This window comes from Artemia franciscana, chromosome 8 (genome assembly GCF_032884065.1).
Source record: "Artemia franciscana chromosome 8, ASM3288406v1, whole genome shotgun sequence".
Lineage (NCBI taxonomy): Eukaryota > Metazoa > Arthropoda > Branchiopoda > Anostraca > Artemiidae > Artemia > Artemia franciscana.
The window spans coordinates 52557515-52576330 of NC_088870.1; the positions used below are offsets into that span (position 1 = coordinate 52557515).

Genomic DNA, 18816 nt, shown 5'->3' on the forward strand with positions numbered 1-18816 from the left:
TACATCACTTGTGCCGGTAAACCTAAAAATGAAAAAAAAAATGAAACGGAAAAAAATAATACGGACCCCCAACTTTAAAATCTTGGGAGCAACTTATAGGGTCTTAAGTCTTACTTAATTATTTAATATACTTGAAAAATAATATAATTCATTAATTAGGTTACATATAATGACCAAATTTAGTATAATAGCATAAAATGTAGTATAATTAATATAATTTAATAGCAATTATATCAAATTATTTATTAACCGTTTAATCTAAAAAATTTATTGCTGGCAATATAGTCCCTTTGAAAGTCATTTCATAACTTTAGCTAGACAGTAGTGTCAATTTTGTCAAACGTCAATTTTGACGTTTTTTTGACAATTTTGTCAATTAAGCACATACGAAAACAGGGCTTCACAGAAACTCAAATTTGGGCCATAACAGGTCAGTAAAAAGCGCTGAACAATTTTAAAGCCGATTAAAAAAAATAAGTAAATGTAATTATTTTTAGTCCTGTGGTGGCGTAGTGGATTTGACCTTAGCTTGGTAATACGGGACCCAGAGATCGAATCACGCTGCAGGAATGCACTGCAGGACCGACGAAGGGACCTTAGTAGTCAATAAGCGTCGTTAATTCTTAAATAATAAAAAAATGTAATTATTCAAAAGGCTATATGTTATGTAAAATATATTTTACAGGGGAGTAAGTGAATTTAAAAAAAAAACATGTTGTGTGTTGAAGGTAGGGAGAACAAAATTCTATATGAAAAGCGAGGTGGCACCCGTTTTCTGTCACCTCTTATATATTTCTGTAATTCCACGTGTGCTGCAACGATTCGAGTGCCACCAACAGTTTCATCGTAATTGGTTACAACTAATTTTCTCCACTGACAGCCAATGACAATCATTCTCTTTTGAAGACAATGGATTTCATTGGCTGTCAGAGATAAACATCAATTGTGATTTTTGCAATAAGCTATATTGAACAGGGGGGGGGGTAGTAAAATAGAAGAGCCTGTCTTATTAGCTGGAAAGAACTGAAATCAGTGAACCAAATTTCAACGACGCCCAAAAAATAATTTTATAGGAAATATTTTATATTTCGTCCATTAAAATATTCTTGTCATTGTGGGTGCATTGAGATTTCATCTTCTTCCTTGACACCAGGGTGCCAAATGAGGAGGAGGGTATTTGGCCACCTTAGATTATGGGGCCCCTCTAGATTTTGAAAAATACATGTTTTGGCATTTTCATCAAGGCTATTTTTTTGTATTTTCATTGAAGAAACAGTGAACAAAAAATTGACCCCGTCCCCATCCGAAGATTTAAATACATATTATCCCCTCTACATTTAAGATAATCTTGTCGCACGAGATTTCTGGTTTGTCTCGTTAAAGTGTTCAACTTTCAATCTTACATTTCGTAAGGTATATCCCATAGAAAAAAAGGTACAGGGTATACTTTAACTTCCGGATCTTCCTCTCCCACCACAGGAGTCATTTTCATGAACCCCCTATATTACTGTCAGAAAATGACAGTCAATGTGAGAAACAAGCTGGTTTTTGAATATTTGCCTCTTCCTGAATATGTCATATTTATGTCAAGTCTTACACTAAAATGATGTTATCAAGATAGAGAAGGAATAATTTAGATGACTTACAACAGGACCGGGTTACTTTGGTTTTAGCATAGCATGGGAAGATATAGGTTTGCTTGGAATTTAAATGGCAGTTTTTATGCATGACCTGCTTCCACTTTAGGTTGATTAAATACTAAAAAAAAACTCTTGATGAAAGCAGAATACTAAGAGTTTGCAAGACCTACCCCAACATTTCGCAAAGTGACTGTCTACGGCTGGGGTAGGCAACCTTTCTTGACTGCGGGCCAAAATGCGAATATTAAAGGGTACTTGTGTATTATTCAGAACACCCTCAGTAAGTGAAACTAGGTTCTTTCTTGAAACAAACTACGATGCAGGTACATTTTAGTTAAATATTTTATATACAGAGGTGGTTAGTTAGGTATTTGACATAATGCACCCTCCCCCCTAATGTGCAAATATATGGCCCAAAGTTTTGATAAAGCTAATGAAATAAAACAAAATATGATGAAAATATAATACTTTATTAGGAAAATTGTAAAATTACAACTTAAAATTCTAACCTAACCTTTTATCTTTGTTAAATATTAGCCCAAACTTTAGATAAAGCTAATGAAATAAAACAAAATATGATGAAAACATAATACTTTATCAGAAAAATTGTAAAATTACAACTTAGAATTCTAACCTAACCTTTCATCTTTGTGGCTATGAAACCGGATTTTCTCATCAAATGTACCTGCATCGTAGTTTGTTTCACGAAAGAAGCTAACTTCACTTATTGAGTGAGTTCTGAATAATACACAAGTACCTATTAAAGTACCAAGGACAGCGATAATGAAACCTGACTGTTGAATTTGGTGCAAACCTACACAACCATAGGTTAATGAACTAGAAAAAAATCAAGAATTCAATTTTTAATGGAAAAAACCTCCACATGCAGTTTTTGATCATAAGTGGCTGCAAATTTCAAAAAAGAAAAAGTGGCTAAAAAAAAACATTATCAAGTGCCTTGTAGCCATGTAGATTTTCAGAATGTATAGAAGAAACTCACCGAAGACCTCAGAAATGAAAATCACCTTTCACTATGGCCCTTGGGCGTAGGGGCATAATTTGCTATGGGGCAGGGGGTGACTGTCTCCCAGACCTTGAGTTTGCCATACCCCGCTGATATTTAGCACCTTCAAAAATCTTGTCAAACTAATTTTTAGTTTGAATTAAATTGAAAAAATAAGTTTTTCTAAGTTTTTTCTTGTCAAACTAATTTTTTTTTATAATTCGTTACTTGGGTATTATTCGGTACACACTCGAGAATGTAGATCTACAGATAAGACAATATCCGTTTGCCCCCCCCCCCAACTGAAATTTGGTTTCCTCAAAAATCCTGTCAAAGCTAAGATAAGTCTGCATCAGCTCCAATTTTGCCCCCGCCCTGTCACTTCTTGGATCTCATTTCACTTGGGTAAGCTGAGGCTTCTGGCCTTTGTGAATTGTTCCGTTATTTCAAACATTGCCTCATTATTACCTTGTGTCTCTCTAGCTCCTGAAAATCGAGTCCTTTGGAATAGTTAAGTAGAGGAAGCTGAAATGGTCAAAATCATTTGAGGTCAAGCATTCTGATTTTTTCTTCTTTTTTGAGTGGCTAACTTTCAGATTCTAGTATGCTTTCTATTTTCTGATTTGGGCAAAATTTAATGTCTCCTGGTTGAATAGTTGAAGGCCCATTCACAATGAAATTTTACTAACACCGACATTTAGTTAGCGGTTTTTTGAGCCAATCAGATTTTCCACAGAATTTTCGGATTGACTAAAAGTTATATGAAAAATTTCGATTGGTTAAAATTGGTACAATTTTGCTAGAAGAAAAGCGACAGCGAGGATAACATCGAATCGAAAATGAAATATGTGGTTAGATGAGAAGCAACAGCGGGAATCACAATGGATCGTATAAAGTGTATGATTATGTAAAAAGAAGGGGGAATTGAATGCATTCAATAATTTCTTAATTCAATCAAAATTGCTGATTTACCACCTCATGACTTAAAACTAAAGGATAACACGATAATTATGCCAATGCATAATTTGAGTGTGTAACATATACATATGTATATTTGTAAGATCATATATTTCCTGCTGATTCAGGGATGGTAACTATTATTTCGATCCGTCTTAATGGTAAAATGATGCTTTGAAATTGTACTGCAAATCTACCTAAAAAAAAACAATTAAAACTAGGGGGGAGCTTGGATAGTGGCAAAGAGAAAAAGGAATATTATTTTCTTATAATTTCATGGTAAATAAAATGTACATAGATTTTATTTGCATATGGCGGTTACGCATGTTTGTAAGCCAATCAAGTTATTCTTTAAGCGTATGCCTGAAAGGGAAGCCAAATAGCTTCCCTTTCGTCACAAAATAGTTTTGTGACACCTGTAACGTCTCCTGGGAAGGAACAGAAAAGGCCCAACTCCGTGTACTTCGTATCCTATTTTGATGGATTTGCGATTGCATAATCCAAGTCTGCTTGATCATGGAAGAATACCTTGGTCGCCACATTTTTCTGCCTTGCTAAACTTATGAATGAAAGAGCACAGGTCATTCTGAAATTCAGGTGGGATGTGCTTGATTATCCTAATATATTGTTTTGACTTAATACTCACAGCTGCTTCTTGATCGGATGCCTTGTATGATCTCGCTATCTTTTCAGCTAAGGGCTCGTTGTTTACGTTAAAATCAGATCTATATCGTCTGACCTTGATCGTATTTTATCCGAGTTGCACCATATACGGAGTCAATTATGTGTTTTCTTGCTTCTGCCGTTGATAATGACTTAATCGGATTTTTATCTACTACTAAGTAAACTTCTTTGGTTTAACTTATCCAGGGTCTTATTAACTTTCTTGCACACTTTTTGAATTTTTGATACTACTTACAATCCGGTCAATTCTGAGGAAGTTGGAACCTCTTGAGGATCGTAAATCACAAACTTCGGCAATATTTTCCGGTCCTTCGTCCATTTTGTCAACATATTTGCTATGTCAATAAGATTATCCTCCTCTTTTACATGTCGAACACATCGCTCATCATATCCGGATTCATCATACAGCACTTTTTTGCTTCCAAAATCTCATTTTTGTCACAGAACTGAACGCACGATTTAATTAGCGAGTCATATTTTACACCAGTCTCAATTGAGCGATATAAATAGTTCAGCACTGCTTTATGCAATAATTTGCACTCCATCTTACAGCCGAGAGAATGTCCGCTTCCAGTCCCAAGTCGATATCATAAGAACCAGATAACAATAAGCGAAGGAAGCGTAGTTTCTTGCTACTTGATCCTCATAGTTTAAGGAAGTCACTACTCCCGGCAGGTACAACGGCCCTTGCGACAAAAAACTCACCTCTTCTGCTCGCTTATTAGTAAAATTGAATTACATTCAAGTTATTAAGTCTTTGTATGAAAATCTTTGTACTTAATAAATCACTAAGTCCCAAGGGAATTTGCACTCAAATATCAAAACTATTAATTAGCCAAAAAATAAAAATAATCTGATCATGAATGAATTTTCAATAAATGTCCATAGGAAAGTCACACAAGTTTAAGCTTACTGTATTAATTGGTTATATCCAAATATAAGGTGTCTACCCAACCAACTCTCAAATACACACACACACACACACACACACATATATATATATATATATATATATATATATATATATATATATATATATATATATATATATATATATATATATATATATATTTGAAGTTGTAAAATGAGAAATATTTCTATTTAAATCTTAGTAAAAAAATGATCCCTGCAGCAATTCCTCCCCTCCTTCCTGGGCAGTTTCCTGATGGTGCTTATAGAAGCCATCCTTTCTTTATTGTAACAATTATTTTCCATAGACTGTCATTTGCTACAGATTGCTATTTAAAGCTTTGTCAATTTTTTTTTTAGCGAAAAGCATAAAAAGTCACAACTGGTTGCTGTATTGACGCCACAAGAACTATAAATAAGTCTGCCGATTTCAATTGCTGCTACCCATCTGCTGATATAGTGATATAAAAACGTGTGATGAAACTCATATGACTACTTATATGAAGATTAAATGCTGCAGACGTGCAAGAAAACAACCTTTTGTTTTTGACTTGGTGTAAAACCTACACAACTGGTCATACTTGTTCGAGCTGTGTCAGAATTCCCAACTGATGTTAAAAAAAAAAAAAAATCAATTTCCCGGATTTCTGAAATGAATTTTTCTAAATTTCGAAAAAGAAGGGACACTCCAAAAAGGCTTGGTATCTAAATAAAAATCAAAATCATCAGATTCAGCATATCACAGAACTATTCCGTAGAGGTTATTTTTTTTGCTAGAAGAAAGATTACAGACGCGTCTCTATTTGTTGCTGTTTTTTTTACCCAAGGTCTGATCGTAACCAACCAATGATCCAGGAAGATCGGGATAGGGGTCATCCTAAAGTTCTAGCGCTCTTTTTAAGTGACTAAGGGATTGGAGGCCAGCTATCCTCCCCCCTCTTAAAAGGCCATTTTCCCCCCGAAGTCTTCCCAGCAAAATTTTAAGATAGACATTTTGCTCGCATAGTTGAAGTGTCTATTTGCTATACCTCTAGGCGTGACATAACCCCCAAAAGTCCCAGGGGAAAAGAATGTAAGCTATAAAATTTGTCCAGTGTTTACATTTAGCATTTACTATTGGGAAGTATACAGATTTTTTTTGGGGGGGGGGGCGGGAGGAATTTTCTGCGGGGGGAATTTTTCACGGGGAGAATTTTCCATGGGGAGGAAAGTTTCTAGGGTGATTTTTCCATTCGTAGTTTTACACTAGAGGGGTGGGGGGAGAGAAATTGACGAAACATATACAAAATTCTTTTTATTCGTCTTACTTTTCTCTTTGGCGACTCAATTTTGTATGTGAAGACGTTCTGGGGGAGTTATCCGGGAAAATTTCTCAACAGGGTTGGAATTGTCTGTGAGATATTTCCGCAGGAGGGAGGGGGTTTTCCTCGTGAAAAACTGTAAACTGTAGGGGGGATTTCCAAAAAAATTTCCACCGAGGAGTATTTCCGGTATGATTTGAAAAACGATCAGAAATTAAATAAAAAACAAATCTTTTTCAAATGGAAGTAGCTTATGCAAAATTTTCCAGGCCTAATTGTCCGCAGGAAACTTTCTGGGGGAATTTACAGCGATGATGGAATTGTTTGGGGGAAAATTTTAGAGGGAGGACTCGTTACTGAGGGGAGGTGGATTTCCATTTCCTAGCATTAATTGAAAAACAATTGGAAATTAAGTAAAAAAGTTTTTTTTTTAACTGAAAGTAAGAAGTGAAAGTAACTAAAAGGACAGTAGCAAGTAGTAAGGTTTTTCAGTACTTTAAAAGAGCTTCTTATTCTACATAGCCATCCTCTGTGTTTAGTGTGTCGTTCTTAAAAATATATGGACAAAAAACTAAATTTTAGCGCAAAGAACATTGAGCGGACAGGCCCCTTCATATACCGAATAATTCCTGTTCTTTTAAATTTAATATTGCTCCATAATTTTAGTCAAAAAAAATATTTTTCCGATATTTTATTATCAGCAAAGGCAGTAAAACGGTCCTTGTTTCGGGCCAAGATTGGAGGGTATTGGGGAACACCTTCTGCGGTTTATAAAGGAAAGTAAAGAAACGGAATAGGGAAGGAAAGAAAAAAAAAACTTTTCGGTGCTTGTATGATAAGCCCCCCACCGCTTAAGTTGTTCATTCATTGACACTGACACATTCATAGAACCGTTTTTTTTTTCGTTAGTTTTTTCGGCTTAGCGTGAGACAAGACAAAGAGAAATGACAGAAAAATCGAAAATATATAATTTGGGCTATATATTTACACATTAGGTGAGGGGGTGGGGGTAACGTATTTCGACAGTGTGAAGTTGGAAAACAATTCTTAATACATAATATGCAGTGTAACCTAACACACCCGGCATGCAGGCCCGCTATACTTTATCCTCACCCTTAATGTACAAATAGATAGCCCAAATTTGCTCCTAAAGTATTATATTTTTATCCTAATTTGGTATATTTCATCAGGATTTAGCGTCAGAGAAACATATTAGAAGAATATTAGGTAGGGGATATGACATACAAGTACCAACTTTTCTTATTCTTATCAAGGAATGATTCCTCGCCTGTCCAACCAAGCTAAGGAATGTTAAAGACTTGCTACTGCACAAAAGCCGGCGTCTACCCCCTCCCCCGGAAAATACACCACCCCCATGAACTTGAATTCACAGACAAGAAATCATTCATGATTAAAGCAAGAAAGGTTTGCTAATTTTTCTTTAAACAAAGTAAAATCGTTCCTTAATGAAACGCAGAAAGTGATGAATGAATTGGAATGACCCTTTCTAAATGAAACAGGCCAAATGTATACGATTTAGATCTCTTCGAATGGTTGGCCATCAATTGGCACTCAAGCACCGAAAATTGTCTCCAAATTCTTCTTCATGGACGGATAAAAACTAATTCAAAGCTAAATAGCAATCATAAACATAGCTGGTGTTTTTACAATAACGCTAAGAGAATAAAAAAAGGGTTAATGTTGATTTGCCAGCTACTACCCATCTGTTAAGCTGGTGACAAAAACACGTAATAAAACGTGTAAAACTACTCGTATCGTGATTAAAATACTGGACGTCAAAGAAACAAACCAAATACAATCCTTAGTTATTGGCTAATTGTAAAACTTACAAAACCAGAACCTTTACAAGCAAAACCTTATTTATGATACCTGAAAGGCTGCATCCAGAGGGGGAGATTAGGGGGTTTGAACCCCCAAAATGTTTGTCTGACTCGTAAAAGCTTAACAAAAACGGATATAAACAAATTTTGTATACGTTTTTGAGTTTTTTTTTCGTTGAACCTCTACCCTCCCAAAAAAATCCTTATATAAGGCACCCTGCGAAAAAAAATCCTGGATACGGCCCTGGATGTCTGTATGACAAATATTTTTTTTTCTTTTTGTATATCTTGAGCTAAAATACAAATTAAAAATAGTGTCGTTACAGCTAGAGCTCAGATCTTAAAGGAGGCATGTAAAATTGGGAGCCTTTTATAACCCAAATAATGACGATATTATGTTGGGTAAATTCACGGCAAGCTAAAGTTTTGAGACTCAGTTGCTTAAAAAATACACATTTAAAAAAAACTTGATTCAGCATTCCCTTTTCACCCTCTCTGGTCATTTATTTTAATATTGTTATTATTTTGATAGATTTGGGCAATTTTCTTCCGAAGGTTTTCAAAAGGCTTATACAGGTTTACGCTTACTAATTTTGCCGATTTGATAAAAAGTAGCTAAATTTTAATTTTTAAAAAATTCCTGAAGTCTGAAATTTTCACTCTTCCTCAAACACTCAAATCTTTTTCTCGGATACTTTTGGATAATCTGTTTCGGAAGATTTTTGGAAAACTTAAAGATTATTTTGAAATTTGTTAGTTTATTTATAGTATAGTGTTTTGCCACTTTGTTGGTAAATAACTACATATTTATTTTAATATTTCTCAAGCCTACTCTTTTTATTTTTCCTCTTAGAGAAGCTGTTTCCCTCGAGATTGGTTTAGATGACGTCCCTCCCCTGCATAAATCGAAAAAAAAATTTCCGGCATTTTGAACTCCCGTCCATCCTTACCACCTATGGATTGTGCTAAGATAGAATACTATTTTAGACTAGAAAAAGACCGAAGCGAGATTGTTTGTCAGATTTTAACCGCTTTGTTCGTAAGCAGATGCACATTTATTTTGCGAAGTTTTTCGAGCTTTCTCCTTTCATTCTTTCCAAATGATCATCCAAACGACGGATCGTTTGGAAAAGTTTAAAATGTATGTTGCATATCTCTTAGTGGAACTCTTACACCACTATATTTACGCATACCACTTACGCATACGCATACACATAACACTTTATTGGCTAGATTTTTGCTACTTTGCTCGTAAGTACCTACACATTCATTTACAAAATTTTTCAAACCTTCCTTTTCCTGTAGCGTCCAGTCACCATTATGATCATTTTAGAAGATTTGGGACAGGCCTACTTATAAATTATTTTCCGCTTTGTAAGTATGTTTTACCACTTTTTTATTTTCTAGACTTTTGCCACTTTGTTAGTAGTAGCTACCAGGCTACCCAAATGTTGTTTTCGGAAAGGTGTTTATAAAGTCTTTGTAGTTTTCCTGTTGTGTATACAGTCTTTGCTTGTTTATTAGCATTGCTTACTACTGACAGCTCACTACAGTGCCAAACCACCTGAGGCAAACACAGCTACGCAAGCTCCTGGTCCATCCCAATCAATTCAGAGCCTCCCTCTTTACACTCTCCCAGGAAGTTACAATTTCTGTTAAATCTATCCTTACGACCTCCTCCTACCGGATTCGGAGACGACCTGATTTTTGTTTGGTCCTGGATAGTTGGATTGCAATGATGATCTCTAGCAATCTGTTATGCTTCATCCCCAGAATGTTTTAACCATATCAACCCTTTTCTCACTATAGTCCTTAAAAGCCAGATTGAACCACATTTTTCGCAGAGCTTACTGTTTGAAATACGGTCATTCAGACGGGTACCCAAAACAATCCGTAGACAATTTCTGGAAACCAAAACCTCCTCCATCTTTCAGAACGCCCGAGGTTCAGAACCATGCTTGACTGATGTCATCACTTTAGTTTCCAATAATTTAATCTAGGTTCACAGGCTTGTCTTTCTATTCTTCTAAACTTTTTTCAACTGTGAAGAATCCCTCTGCCTTGGCTATTCTTCTTTTGGCATCTTCACTGTGCTCACCGTCTTTACTTAGAGCATTGCCTAGGAAAGTAAAGCTGTCCACTTGATAGATCTTCTCGTTTACCAACATTGCCTCTTCACCTTCACTTATTCCCAGTCTTAGTGACTTAGACATCTTAACAATAATCTTCAATTTTTTTGCTAAAATTTTCATCTAGGATACTCAAACCATCAGCATAATCTAAGCCTTGGAGAGTTTCACTTCCCCATTAAATTCCTTGCTTTCCCATAGCCTTTGTATGCTCCTTCAGACAAAGTCCATCCAATTAATCCATATAAATGGGATAGAACGCAACCCTGCTCGACTCTTGACTCGATACGAAATCAGCTACAAGCCTCATGTTCTACTTTAACCTCAGCAATGTTATCCTCTTACATAGGACTTAAACGTATTTATCTGGTATACCATACATGGATAGAACCATCACTAAAACTCTTCTATCGGCTGAATCAATCAGTTGCTCATAATCTATACAACTAAAGATTAAATGGTGTGATGACTAAGGCACTCTCAAGTTTGACAAGTTCGTTGGTACTGTTTGTTTAGTTTAATTAGTAAATGGATGTTTCGGAACGTTTCAGACAATTTGCTCATAAATTATATGCCACTTTGTTATTAAGTTTTGCAACTTTTTTTTTGTTTGCTAGACTTTTGCTGCTGTGTTGAGCCTTCCTTTTTCTCTCTTTTTATGTATTTGGAGTGTTTGTTTGGGAAAGTATTCCAGTAAGCACTTGTCGAATCTGTAGAGCTTATTAACAGAGGTAAGATTATCTAGGACATAAGTAATGAAACTTGTTTGTGTCCAATATAATATTTTCGTACTAATCGACTAAAAAAAGCAGGAAAAAATTTGAAATTTGATTTCGATAATTTGTTTTGGATGCATTATAAAGTATTTGCAACTTTGTTGGATTGCAATTGTACATTTATTTTAATAAAGTTCATCAGTCCATCTGTTTTTATACTCTTTAATCACCCAAATACTAATCTAGGAAGATATGGGATAACGGCCTTTACTTTACTTTGTATACAACCACTTTGTTGGTAAGCAACTGCAAGTTTTTTCTTCTTTTTTTTTAATCCCTCAAAACTCTCCCTTCCTCTCTACCGCAGTCATCCAAATGCTTGATTGGGAAAGTTTTGGATGACTGCTTGTTAAGTACCTAAGTAAACACCAGTACAACGTTAAACCTGTTTTTACAGCTCCTCCAATCTGGGTGTAAAAGCAGAGATAGGGTCCAGCGGCCACGCAAAGAAAGAGGGTGATCTATAAAAACGGTAGAAACTTTGAATATGAAGGTAAGATTTACCAAAATAAACTGATGCTTTGTTAGCAGCAAAGGTAAGCCCCCTTCACATAGCATACCATCTTCGGCTGAGAAATGTTTTGGGGAAAAATTATTAGGTTTGTTCGACAAAAAAGGAAAAGTTACTTCGATTATCATCCGTTCTTTTTATTAAAGCTTAAATTTAACTTATTGACATTTGGGTTTAATTGAAATTCTAAATTGATTTTGATGCAACCTGAAATATTCTACAAGAAAGCAGACAATTTGTTTTAATAGTTTTTTTTTTAATTATTATAAGAGTTAAGGCTAGGAGCGTTAGACATACACTTACTGTGTCTTTCTGGTAAGATTGTGTCTTCCAACTTCTGCCCATTTTAAACGAAAGTTAAAACACGGAGATAAAAATAAATACAAATAATACTTTATTTTAAGCTTTATAATTAAATTTATGTTTTTTTTTTCTGAGAAACTTTGGTTGGAGTTTATCTTTTATGTTCAGGAACTAACGAGCTTCCTCTCTTATCAGTAAATTTAAATTAATTATATTTGTATTAATTAAATCAAACAAGTACCTATGCAAGTTTTACCATCCGTGGCCAACCTATATCCTACATGGCATTGGCAAGAGGCATGGGTACATCCTCGGTCTTTCTTTTCTTCCTCGTCCAAAGCAGACTGCACAAAGTTAGTCAGCCTCATCGTGGAATCTAAACTTAAATGCGGTGACAGTGGTATGCTAATATCAACAACATCCTCATACTTCTCTTCAAAGGTTTGCTTCCTTGTAATTTTGAGCTTCGGTGCCGCTCCACGAGAGGATTGCTCAACCGAAACTTGAGACAAATGTTGATGTTTCGGAAAATAGTGTTTAGTTCTTCGGATATTCATCTGGTTCTGGGTAATAAATGAGGGTTGTGTACGCCCCCGACGCTTATGGACATCTGAAAAGATAAAAGGTAATAACATCCATTTTGCTGGTGAAAATTATAAGACCTGTCAACATATCTGAGGTTCTGTCATTTCAACATTCCTCGGACAATTGCCATTGTTAAAAATGGACATGTATAATCCGCACTTAAAAAGGGATCATTTAAGAAGAGAACAATTTCCTAAAATATAATTGTTATTAGTGTTGATGTTTTCACAGGGTAGGTTCTAAAAAAAAGGATAAATGTCCCTCCCCCTTATCAGACATATCTTGATAACTATTTTAGTTCCTGAATTAAAAAATAATTATTTAACAATATCGAACCAATTTAATTATAGAACGGCATAAATTGATGAAACAGATGAACAGGGGTACTAACTGAGGGAGGAGGAAGGGAATTGTCCTCTCTATATTTTTTACCCCAAGATTTTGGAAAATACTTTTATTCGTATTTATTATTAAAAAAAAATAGAAAAACTTTATTTGTATCTTCGTGAAAAAAATTGAAAAATTCCTGCCCCTCTCTAAATTTCATTAAAACAGTCGTCTTAGCCAAGCGGTTCGCCTGCAAGACTTAAAATCCTTTGCCTGTGGGAACAGGGGCTCGAGTCTTGGTGTCACTCGTTATTTGGTTTGGAACGGGGTTTAGTGCTGTGACTCTGTAAGCTTAGCCTGAGTCGACCCAACTCTAGATGGATACATGGAGAAACCTGAGGAAGGAAAACAGGATGGGTGTGGATGACCCTTCCTGGCTGAAGGGCCATAAAACGGAGATCAGCACCGCCGGTAGGGACCGTAAATTCCAATGCCGTATTCTTTCTTTTTTCTCAAAATTTCAGTGAATTGGTGCCCCTGCAAATGAGTGACTACAGCTTTCGGTGGTCATTTTATACAACCAGTGAAATGTGTAAGTATGTTAAATAACCAGAGCTATAAATGCAAATAATAGACCTGGTATATTCTGGTTAGGGTAGAAAATAAAAATTAGTAACTGTGGAGTTAGGAGTTGAGCAGGGTTTTAAACTACTCCCATGTATTGGATTATTTTGATGGATTTTATCCTAAGGAATGCCACTAAGACCGTGGGAGGAAATGTTATCAAATAAATAAAAACCTTCGATTTCGAGAGGAATATGCAAAAGTCTTGCGTAAAAGTACTTGTGAGAAGCATTAAGTATTGAGAGGCAGTGGTGTGGTAGTGGTATGGTTTAAAATTAATGTTAAGAAGATTAATATGCTCGAATGGGAAATAAGTGTTGATGAAATAGATTATCTCAGGTCACCAAGTGGATAACTTACTCACGTAGGCATATTCGTAAGGAAAGGGAATGCAGTGAAAACAAGGTGTCAATTCACGAAAAGGTAGGGACGAGTGCAAAATATGTTTTTCAAAACGGGGGAGTAGTTTTATTTCATTCTATTTATTTCAACGAAATTCTAAAAAGGCATTTTCAATCAAAAACCAAAAAAGGCATTACTAAGAATCTATGGGGGAAAAAAAATCAGGAGGAAATGCTCCCCGCCCTAAATTGACACCTTTTGGGTGAAAAGGTAAAAGCTAAAATAGCAAAGACACAAGGTGTTTTTGGAAGTTGAAAAACAGTTTAGTCTTAGAACTAGTATCAGGATACCCTTTGCCACGTCTCGGTTGTTAAACATGGTTATGATACTTGGATGCTTCAGAAAATTGAAGACGGTATGTTAGATGTTTGTTTACGATGTCAATTATTTTAAAACTATTTTATATATTCGTTTGAGCGACTGCATATAAAACAAGATGCCTCTCTAAAATGTGATTAAATTCTACAGTCCAAGTCTAAAATGAAAGTAAGCTAAGATGGTTAGGTTTTACGCAGTCCGCCTGGTATTGCGGCAAGGCCTTATTTAAAGCAGTAAATGGTGTTAAGAAGTAGGTGATGCTGCGAAAAAGAGTATGATAACTTTCATGTCAAAGCTGATATTAAAAAGTATATACACCAGGGGTGTATCTTGCCATAGAGCAGGGGTGGCAACTGCCCCTCAGACTTAAGCTTGCCCCCTTCCTCAGCTGAAATTTAATGTCTTCAAAAATCCTGTCGAAACTAAGATAGACCTAAATAATTCAAGCATCCACAGACACAGAAATGTCTTCTTTAGTATACATTTGCCTATATGTTACAATATGACTCATCTTTCATATTTCACTGTCATTTTCAACAGACTTAGGAAAACCGGATCCAATTTTACCCCCTCTCCCTGGATTGTGACAAAATTATGCCACTGACATACACCTAGTTGATCTAATTCGCTGTTGTCCTCTTAATCAGGCATTTTAAACTTAATCAGGCATTTTAAACTTAATCAGGCATTTAAACTTAATAAGGCATTTAAACTTAATCAGGCATTTTAGGCCTCTTCGGCATTTCTTCAAATATCTCAGTCAATGCACGAGTTAAAATTTAGCCCATGAATATGCTGAATGATATTATTTATTGTATTAAATACAGTAGAATTAATATATTATAGATACAATTAAATATAATTTATTGTAATATACTTTAATATAACATTTAATGTATTCTAGTATATTATCTATTTCTACTATTGGAAGGTATAAATAGACTTAAAATTCTTCTTCCTATTGAGCTCTCCAAATAAGCCTGGATACTTATCTTGCGAGTAAGTTTACCTTGGCTTATTAAGCTTACCGTAAGCTTACCTTGGCTATCGAATTTTCCAGTGTGCAATGACTATAAATGCCTGTTTTAAAATATTTTCATTTACATTACTATTCAGAGAAAATGTAAGAAAAGACAAATATTTTCTACTAAAATGTACTTTCCTCGAACACACTTAACAATGGGAATATGCTACCTAAAAACAAAAAATATTTTTTTTATTTCGTTTATTTTCTCTTTAGTAAAAATTGACAAATTTGAACTGATCATTTGATAATACCGAAACCAAAATAAAATTTACTATAATTTATTAATATTGATAATTGATTTTATAAATAATTATGTAAATATAAATAATTTATTAATCTATTTATTATAATTTATTATAAATTACTTATTATTTATAGCTATCAAAATTTTCAGCCTCACTTGCTCCTTTGAAAAAATTCAAGACTGCAAAACTGAAAGTTTTTCAGTAAAAACTTCAATATTGATTCTTTAATTTTTTTATTTCGCTTCCAAAGTTTACTTTAAATGATCATAATGTGATAAACGACGATAATCTCAATTTCTTCTATTGCTTTATATCTGCATCATCAGTCATGGTAAAAAAAAATTACCTCTAACATACAGCACCACTTTATATCAAAACTGCTAAATATTTTGTTTTTATTGATTTCTGCTTATAAGCCATAGAAAAGTTCAAACCTTTTTTATTTACCCGAAACTATTCTGACAACTTCTTCGTATTAGTGACCGCAATTTTGCTTATTTTCACTTGCTGTATACTTTTTACAGAGGCGGTTTTAGAGGAGGGACATAGGGGGCACTTGCCCCGGGTGCATAAATTTTACGTGCACAAAATTTCAAACAGATAGTCTAACAGTCATAATCATTTTTGATTCTTTAAATTTATTGATATAATAAGGAACACAGTTAATAAATGAAAGTAATTGATAAATTATTGATTACGAATAAATTGAAAAATAATTAAGTAATAGCAATTCATTTAAGGTAATTAGTGATAATTAAATAATTTAAATAATAATGAAAAAAATGTGAGAGAATAAATTATTATTTAATAAATTGAAAATAATTTTGTTAACAAATTAAAATTTTGTTAAAATTTGGCCTAACAATTTTGGAATGGACAGGGAGGGATCTAATCAAGAATTTTCCACGGGCGCAAGAGGGGCCAGAGCTGCTGCTGACTTTTTATCTGAAAAATATGATATTTATCAATATATATATATATATATATATATATATATATATATATATATATATATATATATATACATATATATATATATATACACGAATTGTTTTCAAAATGAACTGCAACGTAGCTGTTTTTAGTCTATTTTGAAAACAACATTTTTTTTTCATTGTTTTCGTTTTTTTAATCATCTCTGAGGTTAAAATATCTTCTGTCTTCACTGAGACAAAAACTTATTCTATTTAAGATTTGAACCTGAAGTACCAGGGCCAAAGGCATGTATTCCTTCAGCTGTGCTATAAAATCTTGTATATTAGTATTATTTATAATTTCTCTTTCTCCGATCACCCGTTTATCTTATTTTATTTATGCAAGGGGGTATAAGAGAGGGGGGAATTCCGATGTTGTATTATTGCACTGTCATTGGAAGTGTATAGACTGAAAAAATTAAGGATTAATGAACATTCGGAAGTAGTTAAAAAGTGACCAAAATACAAGTCGGTGAGTTGAGGAAAACGAATTACAAACTGTGTGGCACTAAATGAATCCAGGGTTTCAGAATGAATTTTTCCAAGCCGACCGTCTTCTTTTTTGTCATAGGAAAATGAAAAAAAGACTATTTCAATTTATACATTTCAGAGCATAGGCTAATGGAAAGATTATTTTGACTATTAAGTTAGTTTTTACCATTTGCTTCGCAATAGCAGTATAGGCTATGAGTCCTTTTTGTTTGTTTTTGCCACTTTCAGGTCTTCAGAATTGAAATTCCTTTGTATCTAAATCAACTATAAGACCTTAATTCGAAGAAGGTTACACCAGACGAAATAGGGGGCTTAGCATCCGGTTGAAGTCTTTCAACCTTACAACACCTAGAACAGATGACTTAAGTGCATACACGCGAGTGTACCTTGCATAAACGGTAGTAGAGAGGTGATTGTGGTATCTATTGTGCCGACAGACCCCCAATCGGAAAGGGATTGTTTTGACTCTAAAAGGGTTACAAGTGGCATTTTAAAGGGTTACTTCTGCAAAGAATGCCGATAGTTCTTACTTCAAGAATAAATTGCTTTTCCTGTCCATATATGAAAAGTAATTTAAAACCTTGTGGGTATCTGAATAAAAATATTCCGTAGTTCAGTCATAATATGGCTAAAAATAGGATTATGCTAAAAGCAATAAGAAATATTCAGTTTTTTTAGGTAGACAAATATACAAGTTGTAAGCGGCATTTAAAGGTCTCCAGCCACGGCCTACATAATGTTAATAATTAAATTAGGATAAAAAGAATAACTAATAATTTTTTTTTTTTTTTTTTTTTTTTTGTGCTGTTGCATTGGTGATTTCTCTTTTCATATATATATATATATATATATATATATATATATATATATATATATATATATATATATATATATATATATATATATATATATATATATATATATATATATATATATATATATATATATATATATATATATATATATATATATATATATATGTATACAGAAGTTCAAAATGCTGTAACACGAGTAAAATTCTAAAGGCTCCACAATTTAATTATATTGATAGGCGTAAATAATTTTAGCAAACAGCCAATTAGACAAATTAGCATCTGACAGAAGAGGTGGCAGTAAAGGCAAAAAGAGAGATTATAGTTATAGCCCTTAGTGTTTAAAAGTATTATTTAATTCCATTAGTTTACTTTGCGAGGTATTTTCACATACCAATCACATTACTCCTTAAAGCGTATAAGCCAAAAGTCCTGTTTATTTATTTATTAAATAAAAAAAAACAAGTTTTTTAAAATGAAAGTAAGGAGCGACATTAAAACTTAAAACGAACAGAAATTACTCCGTATATGAAAGGGGCTTTTCCTCCTCAACGCCTCGCTCTTTACGCTACAGTTTGACTCTTTCTCTTAACTCTACTTCTTAAAACAGTAAAAAACTTTAGCGTAAAGAGCGGGGCGTTGAGGAGGAAAAGCCCCTTTCATATACGGAGTAATTTCTGTTCGTTTTAAGTTTTAATATCGTTCCTTACTTTCATTTTAAAAAACTTGTTTTTTTTTATTTCATTTCTTGACGTTTTTTAATTAATGCATGTTTTGATCTTGGCTCTCCGCACATATATAATTAAAATGAAATTTGTATATTATTTTTTGTTTGGCTGAATGGCTTTCTCATAGTTTTAATCGGAAGATTTTGAGACAAAAGGAGCGAGGGAGGAAGCCTAGTTGCCCTCCAGTTTTTTGATTACTTAAAAAGGCAACTAGAACTTTTAATTTTT

General features: G+C 34.0%; 1 protein-coding gene across 3 annotated transcripts in view; it reads right to left on the reverse strand.

Moving 5' to 3' along the window:
- Positions 1-18816, reverse strand: part of LOC136030558 (fibrillin-1-like) — a 134964-nt gene that overhangs the window by 79386 nt on the left and 36762 nt on the right. For all 3 annotated transcript variants that reach the window (XM_065709615.1, XM_065709616.1, XM_065709614.1), the window contains exon 3: positions 12296-12664. In XM_065709615.1, the coding sequence (XP_065565687.1) occupies positions 12296-12664 (369 nt within the window). The remainder of the gene's footprint in view (positions 1-12295; positions 12665-18816) is intronic.